Source organism: Bos javanicus, chromosome 22 (genome assembly GCF_032452875.1).
Source record: "Bos javanicus breed banteng chromosome 22, ARS-OSU_banteng_1.0, whole genome shotgun sequence".
Classification (NCBI taxonomy): Eukaryota; Metazoa; Chordata; class Mammalia; order Artiodactyla; family Bovidae; genus Bos; species Bos javanicus.
In genome coordinates this window covers 51,351,576-51,365,380 of record NC_083889.1, presented here as the reverse complement: position 1 = coordinate 51,365,380, position 13,805 = coordinate 51,351,576, and the positions used below count along the sequence as shown (strand labels likewise).

Here is a 13,805-nt window from a genome sequence, read left to right as displayed (position 1 = left end):
CCCGGTCTGCACACCAGCCCGTGTGAGTACGCATGGGGCCAACAGTGAGGGAGGCGGGAACCCTCCAGTGCTCAGGGGACACCCCGGACAGGCGGGTGTGACCCATGGCTCCGGGTCAGTGCCTGGGATGGGACTTGCCTTGGGTCCCGTGAGTCCGCGCGCTCCCAGCAGCCCGGCTGAGCCCTTGTCACCAGGCTCTCCCTTGGTGCCCTGCAGCAGTGACAGGAGAGGGCCACGATTAGGACCAGAGCAGGCTGCAGGCTCCCAGCAAGACCGGAACTTGCCAGTTGCTCGCACACAGGCCCCCAAGGCCCCTTCCCACCAGCCCACGCTCGTGGCTGGGACTGGAGACCCTGGCCGTGGGGTGGCTCATTTCTCACGCCGGAACCCCTGATTCCTGCCACTCCTCTTACCACTGGGCCCCAGCCCTACCTGGAGTACCCCTAACACCCAAGGAGCCCCCTTCCTGTTCCCACAGGGCTCCTACAGGGGCCACAGTCCAGACTGCCCTCCAACCTCACATCCAGGCCCTGGAGCCCCTCCCACAGAGCCCCCATCCTCTCAGCCGCCCCATAGTTGCTACAGCTGACAGAACCCCTTCCCCTCAGACCCCCAGAAATCCCTCTTCCATCCTCTGCTTCTGTCCTCACAGACCCTCCCCGGGGCCCTCCAGCTTGCAGGACCCCCTTCCTCACCCTGTATAAACAGCCCAACCTCATCCCCATACCTTCTCTCCAGGTTCCCCGCTGTCTCCCCGAGGTCCTTTGTCACCATCTATTCCCCGAGGCCCTCGTTCACCCTGGGTCAGGGCCAGAAATCAGGGTCAAGGGCTACAAGTCCCTTACCCTCTGAGGGTTTGAGATCTCAGATCCCCGGGTCCACCCCGCACAGGAGCCCCCCGAACACACGGGCCAGACCCACTCACCGAGTCCCCCTTGGCACCCCGTGGCCCCGGAGGCCCCAAAATCACAGCTGAGTCGCCCTGAGTGGACAGGGGGAAGTCAGAGGAGTGAGGAGCACCCTGAGCCCTGCCCTCCCCCGTGCCCACACTCACCTTGTCACCCTTCAGTCCTGAGGCACCAGCGTCACCCTGTCGGGTAGGAGAATGTGGGTCTCACTCCAGTAATGAAGCCCCAGATCCCGAGTTATAAGACCCGTCCCCGCCCACACTCACACCAGGGGCCTCTGCTCCACATCCTTACCTTCTCCCCACGTTCGCCCCGGATGCCTGGGGGGCCCTGCACGAGAGATGATAATGAGCTAAGGGAATCTGGGGGGACCAGTGGGAAGATGGCTCAGAGTGCAGGGGAGGACTGGAAGGCCCCGGGGAATGGGGGAGACAAGGGACCAGAGAGCAGATGTGGAGAAGCAGAGGGCAGCAGAGGCTGTGGAGACCCCCAAGGGCACAGAGGGCTCAGGCAGGGGACTGGGTCACGCCACTGCTCCTCTCCCCCAGGGGACCCACCGCAAGTCCTCGGGGTCCCTCCAGGCCCGGGCGGCCGTCTTCACCCTGGATGGTGACATTAGATTCAGTGACTCAGTAAGTTGGAAATCAGAGGCGAGAGCCAAGAGGAAGGGAGTCCCAGTGTGGCTCCCTGCAGTAGCCACGGCCGCAGGACAGGACATACTCACCCGGACACCGGGCTCCCCACGCTCGCCTCGGGCCCCAGGCAGCCCTGCTCCAGTGTCCCCCTGGAGATCAACGGGACACCAGGGGTCAGTCAGGGGAACTGGTGGAGGGCAGAGAGTCACGGGAGGTGGGTGGGAGTTAGAGGGGATGACGGGTCAGTGGAGGCTGGAGGAGGGGACGAGTCAGAGGAGGCTGGAGTGGGGGACAGGTCAGCAGAGGCTGGAGCGGGGAGAGGGTCAGCGGAGGCTGGAGCGGGGGACGGGTCAGCGGAGGCTGGAGCGGGGAGAGGGTCAGCGGAGGCTGGAGGGGATGACAGGTCAGCGGAGGCTGGAGAGGGGGACAGGTCAGCGGAGGCTTGATGGGGGGACGGGTCAGCAGAGGCTGGAGAGGGGGGTGAGTCAGTGGAGGCTGGAGGGGAGGACAGGTCAGCGGAGGCTAGAGGCGGCGGTGCAGGAGAGGGCCAGCAGCATTGTCACATCTACCTTGTCTCCTTTGAGTCCAGGGGCCCCAGGTACTCCCTGTGGGCAGCGAGATGAAGTCAGTCTGTGGCTCAGCCCCCAGCTAAGTCCCCAACACACAGCAATCAGAGACATGGGGCATTGGGGCGTTCCACTCACCGCTGACCCAGGTGGTCCAGGCGGCCCCAAGGGACCTGGGGCTCCCTCTCTCCCTGGGGCACCTGCCAGACCCTATGGTAAAAATGAGGCAAGAGAGGGGAAGGGAGATTGGGGAACCTTCCTCCCATGCTGTTCCCCCAAGAACAGGAGCCCCCTGGGCAGGGCTGGGTCCCCTCCTCTTCCTCACCCGCAACCAGATCCAGAGGTCCTGGGCCCACCAAATCCCTACACGCAGCCCTTGGCCCCCTTACCCGCTCTCCACTGGGGCCCGGCTGCCCCAGCTCTCCTCGAGGGCCTGTCTGACCGGGGAACCCCACAATACCAGGAGGTCCGGGGGATCCGGGGGGCCCTGAGTCTCCCTGGAACAGAGATAGCAAAGGGAGGAATGGCCCTAACAGGACCCCTTCCCAGGACTAGCCCCTGAAGACCCTCTTCCTCCCACCTCCAGGCCCCCCACCCCACCTTCTGCCCCCACCACTAGGCACGGGGTACGGTTTTACCTTTAGACCTGGAGGGCCAACTGGCCCAGGGGGCCCCTGGACCCCAACTCCTGGGTCACCCTTCAAGGCAAAGAGGAGTCAGATTAGGCTCAGGGTGTCTCGGGACGATGACCCCCCATCGGGAATGCCTTAGGGCACATATACCTTGTAACCTTTGGGTCCTGGAGCCCCCTTCTGACCCTAAGAGAAAACGAAGTAAACAGCACTTGAGAGCAGGAACATGAACCCAGAGCTCAGGTATGGTCCCAAAACATTCCCAGGGGAGCTTGGAGGTGACCACAGGCATTTGGGACCAGGGATGTGAGTGCAGGTACATGGGAGTGTGGACAGAGGCGGGATCTCAGATGTGTCCCAGTCCAGGGAGCTTAGCAATGACCACAGATATGACCACAAACATGACCACGACATGACCACAGACAGGAGCTCGGATATGGGAGCAGAGCCAGGGCGGGGGAAGGGGCAGCACCAATACATGACCAAGGAGGGGCCACAGAACTCCCACAGGCCCCGAGACCAGGAGAGGAGACCAGAGCACGCATGCTCACAAGAGAGGGCCGGGAGACCTGGGAGGAGCACGTGCAAGCCAGGAGATTCGACCCCCGTGTGCTCCGGGAGCAGGACCCCGAGTGCTGGAACGTTCGGCCAGGCTCAAGTTCAGAGGTGCCCAGCCCCGGGAATGTTCCCTCACGTGCACGACTACACTCCTCAACCTGGACTCGGACTCGCCTGGACCCCAGACTCACATCTTCGCCAGGGTCTCCAGGCTCCCCCGCACGGCCAGCTTCACCCTGCATAGACAGTGGGGTGAGGGTGAGGGTGTGTGGCCACCCAACCGTACCCCTCCCTGCCCAATGCTCAGACCCTGGGGCCAGGCCCACCTCACCTTCTCGCCCCGCGGCCCCGGCAGTCCTCGGTCACCCTTAGCTCCCTGCGGATACAGGGGTCAGGAGGACACATGGGTGTCAGGGTCCCAGACAGCAGAGACTCAAAGAAGGAGCAGGAGGCCAGGCCGGGTGGGGCGTATCATGGAACGTGAGGGTCACAGGGTGGGTGACCTGTGTGCTGGGGGTTCCACACTCACCGGCTCTCCCACCAGGTCTCCAGCAAGGGCTCCAGGGGCGCCCTGATGAGAGAGAAAGGTCAGTGGGATTCCTCAGCCCTCACCCCCGCCCCCCCCGCCCAGGGCCTCCCCCACACTCACCTTCTCTCCCTTTGCTCCAGGGGGCCCGACCACAGCCTGCGGGGAATGCCTGGTGAGTCACCCCACTTCCTGCCACCTCCCCACCCCTACCCCGCTGTCCAGATGGGAGGGACAGACTAAGCCTCGGGGCTGGGCAGAGGAGCTGATGTGGAAGCTGGGGGTCAGGAGCAAAGATCACCTGTCCAGGGGTCCCCATGAGTCCCGGCTCTCCTTTAGGTCCGACAGGGCCTGGCAGACCGGGTGACCCCTATGGCAGAACAGCGGGCAGAGGTCAGTGCCTCTCCCTCCGCTACCCCTGCCTCCCAGCCCTTCTCTCCCTGAGGGCACGTGGTTGCACAGCCCCCATTGCAGGCCCGCAGCGAGCTCCTCTGAACACACACCGGCACACCGGGGGCTCCTCTGTCTCCATCTTTCCCAGTGGCACCATCACGACCTGGCGCTCCCGGCTTTCCCGTCTCCCCCTGAGAGGGAAGAGCTCTGTCAGGGGCCTGCCCGCTGACTCCCGAGCCCCAGAGCCCGGCCCTGACCCCCAGGACTCACCACTTGTCCAGGCAAACCCGGTGCCCCTTGAGGACCCTGTGGGGAACAAGTCGGATGTGAGAGGGACATGGAGAGCAGGGGACCCAGAAGGGCAGGGACTTCGTGTGTCCCCACAGGGGCCTCACTCACCACCAGGCCTGAAGGGCCAGGGGGCCCGGGAAGTCCCACGGCTCCAGTAGGTCCAGGCAGGCCCTGGAGGAAGCGGGAGTTGAGGGCAGTGCCAACCCCGCCCAGCTCCCTGTGACTTCCCCATGGGCTGGGCCACTCACCCGTCCTGGTGGTCCTGTCTCTCCGGGCTCCCCCTGCCAAAAACACAGACACTGAATGAGCCGACGGATGGACCAGAGGCCCCTCAGCCCCAGTCCACAAGCGGAGCCCGCATGGACGGGGCACCTTGGTGCTCAGCGGGGCAGTGACGTCCCTGGAGGCTGGCAGACATTGTCCTGGTGCAGGCAGGCTGCTCTGAGTCCCTGCCTCCTTCCAGCCTCACACCCACACATGCCTATACTCACCTTTAGGCCAGAAGGTCCCTGGGGTCCCGCAGGGCCAGCAAGACCCTATAAAAAAATATCAAGGGCAAGAAACAGGTGTCCGAGTTGCACCTGGACTTACGGACTAACACAAGTTTTCCACCCGATGTGGGGACTGATACCTGTCCCATGCCCACCAGGCGGTGCTTCCCCACCACTCACCGGGGCCCCGGGTGGTCCAGGGTCTCCATGGCCGCCCTGTGGGAGAGAGACAGAGCCAAATTGGGGGCAGGGAGTCAGTCCTACCCTTCCAGGGAAACTGAGGCAGGACTGCCCATTGTAGGGGGTGCCATTAGGAAGGGAGCAGGATTCTGGGGTACTCACCGCCGGGCCAGGGGTCCCCCGTGGACCTTGCAGACCCTGTATAGAGAAGGGAGCTGCTAAGCCTCAATCTGGCCTCCCGTGGGAGACCTTTGCCTGGAGGCCCCACCTCTGGACCCTCACCCCTCCCAGGTACAAGTCACCGTGTACCCATGAACTGCCCCTCATGGACAGTACACATGGGCCTGTGCACACACACAGCCATCAGACATGTGCGCTTGGACCTGGGCAACCAGGCACACCCCATCACTGGACACAGGTGACCTGCATGCAGGGCCAGCACACCACAAAAGGGTGACTGTGCCCCAGAACTCGGCCCAGGCTGTTCCTGCTTCCACTCACCGGCTTCCCCTCGGGCCCAGCCACACCGCGCTCTCCTGGCAGACCCTAGAGAGAACGTGTTTATGGCCACACCGTCTCGTCCCCCATCCCAGCTTCCCCTGAGACAGTCCCGGGCAGAGCAGACTCCAGCCCAGATAACACAAGTGAGAGCCATGCACTTGCACGCACGTGGCGCTGTGGGGCAAGGACTCACCGGGCTGCCATTCGGACCCCTCTGTCCAGGCTCTCCCCGGTCGCCCTTGATGCCCGGCTCACCCTGCAAGCGGAGTGTCGGACCCTGAGCATCACTGCCGGGTGCCCACACACACACCACCCCAGCACGCCCCCTGCGGAGGAGGGGAACAGCGTGGTGGGATGACAGGAGGTCTCACCCTGTCTCCTTTGGGGCCTCGGTCGCCATCACTGCCTGGATCCCCCTGTGGGAATGACATGTCACCCAGGCCCTGGTGCCACAGCAGGGGTGGCCCCCAGGCTGAGCCCGCACACGGACCTTAGCACCCTTGAATCCAGGGGGTCCTTGTTCTCTAGAGAGCCCAGAACCTGGCTCGTCCACGGCCACCTACAAGCACAGGATTACAGGGCAGAGCTGTGCTGTCACAGCGGCAGGAACAGGTCGTCCCAAAAGGTTGTGGGTTCCGAGTCACCGCACGGAGCTTCTGGGGCCCAAGCTCCCAGTGGCCTCTTGGTGACAGCAGTCACAGGCTTGGGCAGAGATGGGGTGATCACCTTGGGGCCTGGGGGTCCGGGGGGTCCAGGGAGGCCAGGAAGGCCGTCTCTGCCCTGCAGAGAAGAAGGAAATGGGTGGCCATCCCAGCACAGCCTGCAGCCAGTCCCGCCCGGTGAAGCCCTGCCCAGCTCACCTGTTCTCCACGTTCTCCTTTCTCTCCCCGTTCTCCCTGAAAAACAGATACCAAGGTGGGGGGTATGCCCATGGGGAGTCTGGTTCCCCCTGACCCCACTCCCCCGGCCACTCCCACCAGCCCCCAGGCTCACCCTCTCTCCGGGTCTTCCGGCCTCCCCCACACTCCCAGCTGGGCCAGGGAGCCCAGGGATACCAGGCTTCCCAGGCTCCCCGGCAAGGCCGGTAGGTCCAGGAAGGCCCCTCTCCCCCAGGGCCAGGCCAGGTGGCCCCTGAGGGCCGGGGTCTCCACGATCTCCCTTTGGTCCACGTTCTCCAGAAAAGCCGATGGGGCCCTGGAGGAGCAGAACAGTACATGCTGGTGGTCACCGACACCGTCCACGGAACAGCCCCTCCCCGCTTGAGTACCCAGCACACACCTCCTTGCCTGGGGGGCCCCGCTCGCCTGGGTCCCCCTTGGGGCCGCGACGCCGTTCAGGCGTGGGCAGGAAGCCACCAGAGCTTTCTTCCCAGGTCTCCACGATCTCCCGCAGGGCAGATGTCTGGGTGACATGCAGGGTCAGAAGAGGAAGACCAAGGCTGCAGCCACCCATGCCCTGGCCAGCCCAGGGGGCATTACGTGTCCCGTGGGGCTCCCCGCGGCCCCTATGTCCAGCCCCCATCAACCTACCTTGATGCCAATATTTTCCAGCAACCGCTCTGCATTCTGGGGACACAAACTGGATGAGGGGATGCCCACAGAAGAAAAGGCCCCACATTGCCCCCCAAAACAGCCTCTATACCCTCGTCCCCTGGCTTCCTGCCTAGAGGACCCTTTAGCCCTTGGCTGGGGTGACTGGAGGCCACCGGAAGCCCCTCCCTGGCATGTCCCATCACCCAGGTTCCCGTCCATGTAGCCCACAGGAATCCCAACAGGGCAGGGGCCCGAGCATATAGGACAGCACCTGTGGCTGCAAGCGGAAGGGGGCGGAGGCGGCCCACAGACATGCGTGGAACAGTCAAGGACCATGTCCCAGGCTTCACTCACCACCAGGCTCCCAGGCTCTCCTCTCAGGCCACGCTCTCCTGGGAGGCCCTGGAGACACCAAGAGGTAAGCTGCTGGACCCAGCCTGGGGTGCAGCATGTGGGTGCACGTGTGGGTGCTATGGCTACCGGGGCAAGTGAAAGAGGGGGGGCCTCACCTGCTCCCCTCTGGGTCCAGTCTCCCCACGGTCACCCTGAGAAGAAGAACGACTGGTGGGAAAATGCCCCCACTCTGGGCAGCCCGCCCACCGTACCCCTCACCTAGCATCCGCACACTCACCTTGGGGCCTGAACTCCCCGGGACGCCAGGGAAGCCCTGAGATACGACAGAACACAAAGAGGTCACGGGGGATCACGGCCTCCAGGGGTGGCAACCTAAGGCCCCCATCGATTGCTCCCAAGTCCTGGAACTACCCCAGATACTCACCTGCCCGGGAGGGCCGACCTGCCCCGGGAGGCCCGGGGGGCCCTGGAGTCCAGGGCTACCAGGAGCTCCACGCTCACCCTTGGGGCCGTCACGACCCTGTGGAGGATGCAGCCAGCATCAGGACCCTGAGACCCCAGGAGGGAGTGGGGTCACGTATCACAGGGCCAGGGTCAGGGGTCAGAGATTGCAGAAGACGCCAACACTCACTTCTCTCCCAGGGGCGCCTGAATCTCCCTTCTCTCCCTAAGGAAGACAAGGCTGCTTCAGACCCGGCCCCAGTCTGAGCCAGAGCAGAATCCAAGCGAGGGCAACTCACCTTCCTCCCGTCTTCTCCAGGGTCCCCGGGTTCTCCCTGCAGGCAGAGGACGCACATCAGATCCAACAGAGTTAGGAACTGTCCGTGTGTCTCGCTGTCTGTTGGCAAATCCTGTGTGTACCTCGCTCCATGTGGCCATATGTATACGAGTGAGTGTGGATGCAAATGCGTATGTCGGGATGTCGCCACGTGTATCGCCCCTCAGAGCCTTGGCGGTGGGTCCACACTCCCACAGAGGTCCACGTGCAGCCTGGGGCCTGTCACAGCACGCATCCGAGTGTGGCTGCGGGGTCTGTGTGTCTGTGTCCTCAGTGCCCCTGAAACGGGGCCTCACACCTGTGTGCCTGCACCTCTCCATCTGTGTCTGTGCCCTTCGCCTGTGCCCGTGGCCATGGTTATTTTAGCCTAAGTTGGTCCATCCGGGCACAGGTTGGCATGTCCACCTAACCGTGTCTATGAGGCTGCCTCTGTGTGTGCGTGGACATGTGTTTCCAGACATGTCTGTGTGTGTGGGTTAGGTACACGGGTGTCACTGCACATCAGCCTGTATCTACGTGTGTGCCCCTTGTGTGTCGAACATCTGGGCTGTGTCCAGGTGCTAGCATTTTTTTGGAGGTTTCCCTGTGTCTAGACACTCACGTTTTTCCCATTCAGGCCAGGCTTGCCATCCTCGCCCGGCTTTCCCTGTGGGAAGAGATCATTGGTCAGAAGTCAGGGTTGGGGTGAGGGCAGGAAGGGGGCAAAAGGCTACCATGAAAGTGGGACTCACCGGTGCTCCGGGGGGACCAGCAGGGCCAGGGGGGCCCTGTTCTCCTCGAAGGCCCGGAAGTCCCTGGAAAAAGTCTTTGCTAGGATTGAGAGGGTCGCTGAGATATCCCCTGGGGCACATCCATGGACTTAGAGGACCCCACTAAAGACCTCCTCCAGGGTGGAGATCCCCCCCAGAATTGGGAGGTACCATTGAGGTCCCAAGGCTGAGACTCAATAGGGTAGGGTGTCCTCTGCTGAAACTCCCAAGGGAAGAAGCCTCAGGTTTGGGGGGTCCTACTATAGGCCCCAAGGCAGAGAAGACTGGAAAGCAGAACTCTGCTCAAACCTGCCTGCCAGGGGACCGGGACCCTACCAAGGACAGGACTGGACCAACGCCCCTACTGCCAGTAACTATGACAACCAGGCTACAGTTTATGCTGGACCCCTGAGCTGCCCTCCATCCTAACATCCCCCCCTTACTTACGTCTCTCCCTGGGTCTCCGGCCTTGCCCATGGCACCCTGAAGAGAGACTCAAGTCAGGGAGTCTGCAGTGGTCATGGGGTCAGGGGCACTGTCCTCTGACAGGGCCACTAGTTCCTGTGAACCCCCCAGCCAGGTGGGGTACTAGGAGACACAGATAACCTAGCTGGCCCCAGAGCTCATCAAGACCCACAAGGTTCCGGAGACTGGGGCCATACGAAGGGACAAGGGAAGAGGCACAGCCACGCAGTGACCGCCACAACTCACATTCGGCCCAGGGGGACCAGAGGCTCCCGGTTTCCCATCCAGCCCACTGCGGCCATCCAGGCCAGGAGGGCCCCGGTCGCCCTGGGGAAAACAGAGTGAGTAGTAAGAGGCCTCGGAGGATGAGATGGATCTGAGAGCCCAGGCTCATAGTCGGAAACCCTCCACACCCTCTCACCTTTTCTCCTGCTGGGCCTCGAACACCTGGGTCCCCCTGAAGGGAACAAGGTCACAAGGTCAGTGAGAGGAGAGGGCAAGAGGGACACTTAGGCTGATGGTACCAAGTGCATCACTCACCTGTGGGCCTGGAGGCCCCCGAAGTCCACTGACGCCCTGAGGGCGGGAGAGGAAGAAATCAGAGCAGGGTTTCCCAGGCCCACGCGACCCCTTGGGACCAGCCACACTCACCCTCTCCCCAGAAGCTCCAGGGGGGCCAGGGTCGCCCTTGGGTCCTCGTGGACCCTCCTGTCCTCGGTCCCCAGGCTCTCCCTGTGGCAGAGACGAGCGTGTTGAGGGAACAGCACTGGGGCCACAGGCGCGCCTGGGGCAGAACCAGTCATGGGGGCGCTGAAATGCCTCGCCACGCTACAGCCTCACTCCACCCCAGAGCCTGGTACCTTCTCTCCGGCTCCAAGTCCCACGTCCACCTGTGGGGGAATGGCCAGTGAGAAGAACAGTCCAACTAGGGGAAGAGGAGCGGGTGAGGACCAGTGAAGACATCCAGGGGCAGTGGGGAAAGTGGGAGTCAGTGAAAGGGATGTGTGGGGCCAGTAGGGGCAGGTGGGGGAGATGACAGAGGATCAGACCGAGTCAGCTCTTACCAGCCGTCCAGGGGCTCCTGGGGGACCCTAGGGAAGGAAATAACTGTAGTCAACAGGAACTCTGGGGCCCCATGGGGTAGCTCAGATTTGCCCCAAGCTCACCTCTGCTTCCAAATTCCCTGCACCTCAATGCCAAGCCCCAGAAGCCAGATCAGGCCTGGGGATGACCACCAGGGCTCCTGATCTTGATCTCCAGGCCCTTAGCGGAGGTGCTCACCAGACAGAGCACCGCAACCCTCCATCCCCTCTGTGCCCGCAACACCAGCACTACTCACTGGCTCCCCACGGTCACCCTTGGGTCCAGACGGTCCAGGGCTCCCCTGCAGAGGCAGAGGGTCAGGGTCAGTGAGGAGGGGCGGCAGTCTGGGGGGCTTTGGAAACACCCGAGGGACTCATGGGGATCCTTGTGGCCTTTGAGGGTTGTGATGAGGGGTCACAGGAAATCACTATGAGGGTTGGGCATTGCAGGGTTGGGGTGGCAGGGTCAGAGGCTGGGAGCTGGATGGTTGGAGATGGAAGCTGAGGTTAGAGTTCAGGGGTCAGAGGTCATGACTCACATTTCGTCCTTCCTCTCCAGGATCTCCCTGGTCTCCCTTCTCACCCACAGGCCCCCGAGCTCCAGGCGCTCCCTGAGAAGAATAGCTGGTGTGAGACAGACCCTCCCCATCCCAGGATTTTGCAGATCACCCCATGACCTCCATACTGCCCCGGGTTCTCCATTACCCCGAAACCATGTCAGAGTTTCCCATCCCCTTTGTTCCCGCCTCCTCTAATGCAGATCCCCCCTTACGTCTCCCTGCAAAGCCTCACCCGAAGGCCACGCTCGCCAGCTTTTCCAGGCAAACCTGGGTCACCCTGGTGGTGGAGAGAAGCCCGTATCAAACAGATGAGTTAGGCTCAAACTAACTCAGAGAGGGGCGGCCAAACGGGCCTGGGTACTGACTGGACAGGAGGCAGGAGGATGGATGGGATAACCTGGTGGAGCCCACCCCCCAGGATTCCCACTCAAGGACAAAGGATCAGAAACCACAGTGGGAAGGAGTCTCACCGGGGGACCATCATCGCCCTTCTCTCCAACTTCACCCTGTGAGACATGAGGGTCAGTCCTGATCCCCAACTCCCACGGGTGCCAGCATACTCTACTCCACACCCCCCAGCACTCCCCCAGTCCAGTCCTCTCACGTCTCGTCCTCGGGGGCCGACGGGTCCTGGGGAACCGGGCCGCCCAGGGTCTCCCTTCTCTCCAGGGGGTCCTGAGTCGCCCTGCAAAGGAGGAGAGAATGACGCTGCACGTATAGCCAGACCTTGAGGGGAGGGGACCCCAGAAACCTTGATGGTACCCGAGGTCACAGGCACTCACCGGGGGTCCTGCTCTGCCAGTGAGGCCAATGGGACCCTGCAGGGCATGGGGAGGAGGGACAGGACTTAGTTGGGGCTCCCAGGCACCATCCCATCTCTTTCTGTCACATTCCCCTTCCCCACATTTACGCACTCGGCCTCCAGGGTCTCCCTTGGGGCCAGGGTCTCCAGGAAGAGCCAAGCCAGGTGAGCCCTGTGGAAGGAAGGATCAGAAGTCAGGGGACACAATTGTCACCTGCCCGACCCCCTAACACTTCCCACACTTACCTGTTCCCCTTTGAATCCGGTAGCTCCTTTGGGCCCGGGGGGGCCCATATCTCCCTGGAGGTGACAAAGACGATCAGCCTCAGCCCCAGGCTCCATGAGCCCCACTACCCAACAATCATGCCACAACTGTCATGACCTCCAGGGGCCCTGCTTGAGGCGTGCCCTGTGACCTTGAGCTCAACCCTGTAACAGCTGCCCTTCACTTCTCGCCAGACATACCTTCTCTCCTTTAGCTCCAGCACCCCCAGGTCCCTGAAAACAAACAGGACAGACATGGCTTGGCCAAGGGATCATAGTACGACAGCCCTGATTGGGGTTGGGGGTACATATGAAACCGGAAGTCTCTGCCCAGAGGTTACAGGGTCACCACTGGGAGCAGGGCAGGGGTTACACGGGGCTCATGGCCTGTATGATGGTCATGGGGGTCACAGCATCACAGCCAGGAGTTGGAAGGTTTGTTACAGCATCAGTCACAGAGCTCTGAGCCCACAGTGCTGGTTTCCCGGTGGGTTACAGTGCTCAAGGGGCTGTGCTGTGATCAGAGACCCACCCTCCCTTCACTTACCACTGCGGGGTCTCCAGGCCGACCAGGCTCCCCCTGTGGACAGAGGATAGCAACAGGGCTAGGTCAGGGACCCACATGGGAACTCAAAGGCCCAGGGTCCCACCTGCCACAATCCCTAGTATAGGGGGGACTGACTCCCAGCCCATGACCCACCTTCTCTCCTCGGCGGCCGGTCGGTCCTGGTGGCCCCTGCACATGGAGAAAGCGTGAGCCCAGGATGGGGAGGAACACATAAAGCCCCACTCCTGGGCCCACAGTCACAGACTTACTTCAGGACCCTCGGGCCCAGGTCGTCCAGCAACTCCTGGCAGCCCCTGGGGAAGAGAAGCAGAAATGCTGACCCAGGTGGGGCAGGTGAGAGTAGAGGGATGATGGCAGAGAAGGGCTGGAGGTTCAGGACGGGGGTCCCAGAAGATCAGGATTGAGGTCAGCAGGAAGACAGAGACCAGGTCAGTGGAAGTCAAGGTCAGTTCAGCAGGGTCAGAGATATAAAAGCAGGTCCCTGAGGTTGAGGGTTAGAGCCTGCAGCAACAGAGATTAGAAGTCATGTGAGGAGTGGTGGAAGGTCAGGGGCAATGGAGGTCAAGGGCAAGAAGCCAGAACCAGGAGGGGTAGGGAGCCAAGGTCAGCTGGCACGGGGGGTCAGTAGGCTCACCTGTGGTCCCACTGGACCAGGCGATCCACGTTCACCCTGATGGAACAGAATGGGTCAGAACCAAGTCTGCCCCAGACCCTGCAGGGCCCTGAGAGACCCCCCAGGGTGCACTGACCTTCTCTCCAGCGGCCCCTGTTAGTCCTCGGTCACCCTGAGGAGAGAGACAGGAAAAGGGCCTTCACTGCTGAAGCCCAGATGAGGTGTCTCAGGCTCCAGTCATCCACCCCTGAAACGCAACCTCTGACCTGGAGAGAACTCTCACCTCCGTCCTCTGCATCCCCTAATCCTGCAGGGGTCCCAGCGTGTCACCCCTCATACCTGACCTCCCCACAGGGC

The 13,805-nt window shown here is 62.5% G+C and overlaps 1 protein-coding gene across 1 annotated transcript in view; it reads right to left on the bottom strand.

The window, feature by feature from the left end:
* The window catches only part of COL7A1 (collagen type VII alpha 1 chain), a 30,850-nt gene that overhangs the window by 4,507 nt on the left and 12,538 nt on the right, over positions 1–13,805 (bottom strand). Inside the window, exons 42-103 of the mRNA XM_061396948.1 lie at positions 13,585–13,620; positions 13,470–13,505; positions 13,084–13,128; positions 12,968–13,003; positions 12,815–12,847; positions 12,469–12,501; positions 12,250–12,303; positions 12,116–12,175; positions 11,984–12,019; positions 11,806–11,886; positions 11,672–11,707; positions 11,434–11,478; positions 11,181–11,252; positions 10,899–10,943; positions 10,624–10,650; positions 10,420–10,449; positions 10,211–10,291; positions 10,100–10,135; positions 9,981–10,016; positions 9,806–9,886; positions 9,542–9,577; positions 9,077–9,139; positions 8,947–8,991; positions 8,308–8,343; positions 8,199–8,234; positions 7,992–8,087; positions 7,845–7,880; positions 7,723–7,758; positions 7,568–7,615; positions 7,211–7,246; positions 6,960–7,082; positions 6,675–6,875; positions 6,542–6,577; positions 6,408–6,461; positions 6,172–6,240; positions 6,053–6,097; positions 5,875–5,937; positions 5,682–5,726; positions 5,343–5,378; positions 5,181–5,216; positions 5,001–5,045; positions 4,758–4,790; positions 4,618–4,680; positions 4,489–4,524; positions 4,329–4,409; positions 4,127–4,195; positions 3,949–3,984; positions 3,829–3,870; positions 3,631–3,675; positions 3,491–3,535; positions 2,892–2,927; positions 2,748–2,807; positions 2,499–2,606; positions 2,248–2,319; positions 2,113–2,148; positions 1,633–1,692; positions 1,466–1,510; positions 1,203–1,238; positions 1,055–1,090; positions 926–982; positions 728–799; positions 139–210 (exon numbers count right to left, since the gene is read on the bottom strand). Of these exons, the coding sequence (XP_061252932.1) occupies positions 139–210; positions 728–799; positions 926–982; positions 1,055–1,090; positions 1,203–1,238; positions 1,466–1,510; positions 1,633–1,692; positions 2,113–2,148; positions 2,248–2,319; positions 2,499–2,606; positions 2,748–2,807; positions 2,892–2,927; positions 3,491–3,535; positions 3,631–3,675; positions 3,829–3,870; positions 3,949–3,984; positions 4,127–4,195; positions 4,329–4,409; positions 4,489–4,524; positions 4,618–4,680; positions 4,758–4,790; positions 5,001–5,045; positions 5,181–5,216; positions 5,343–5,378; positions 5,682–5,726; positions 5,875–5,937; positions 6,053–6,097; positions 6,172–6,240; positions 6,408–6,461; positions 6,542–6,577; positions 6,675–6,875; positions 6,960–7,082; positions 7,211–7,246; positions 7,568–7,615; positions 7,723–7,758; positions 7,845–7,880; positions 7,992–8,087; positions 8,199–8,234; positions 8,308–8,343; positions 8,947–8,991; positions 9,077–9,139; positions 9,542–9,577; positions 9,806–9,886; positions 9,981–10,016; positions 10,100–10,135; positions 10,211–10,291; positions 10,420–10,449; positions 10,624–10,650; positions 10,899–10,943; positions 11,181–11,252; positions 11,434–11,478; positions 11,672–11,707; positions 11,806–11,886; positions 11,984–12,019; positions 12,116–12,175; positions 12,250–12,303; positions 12,469–12,501; positions 12,815–12,847; positions 12,968–13,003; positions 13,084–13,128; positions 13,470–13,505; positions 13,585–13,620 (3,300 nt within the window). The remainder of the gene's footprint in view (positions 1–138; positions 211–727; positions 800–925; positions 983–1,054; positions 1,091–1,202; positions 1,239–1,465; positions 1,511–1,632; positions 1,693–2,112; positions 2,149–2,247; positions 2,320–2,498; positions 2,607–2,747; positions 2,808–2,891; positions 2,928–3,490; positions 3,536–3,630; positions 3,676–3,828; positions 3,871–3,948; positions 3,985–4,126; positions 4,196–4,328; positions 4,410–4,488; positions 4,525–4,617; positions 4,681–4,757; positions 4,791–5,000; positions 5,046–5,180; positions 5,217–5,342; positions 5,379–5,681; positions 5,727–5,874; positions 5,938–6,052; positions 6,098–6,171; positions 6,241–6,407; positions 6,462–6,541; positions 6,578–6,674; positions 6,876–6,959; positions 7,083–7,210; positions 7,247–7,567; positions 7,616–7,722; positions 7,759–7,844; positions 7,881–7,991; positions 8,088–8,198; positions 8,235–8,307; positions 8,344–8,946; positions 8,992–9,076; positions 9,140–9,541; positions 9,578–9,805; positions 9,887–9,980; positions 10,017–10,099; positions 10,136–10,210; positions 10,292–10,419; positions 10,450–10,623; positions 10,651–10,898; positions 10,944–11,180; positions 11,253–11,433; positions 11,479–11,671; positions 11,708–11,805; positions 11,887–11,983; positions 12,020–12,115; positions 12,176–12,249; positions 12,304–12,468; positions 12,502–12,814; positions 12,848–12,967; positions 13,004–13,083; positions 13,129–13,469; positions 13,506–13,584; positions 13,621–13,805) is intronic.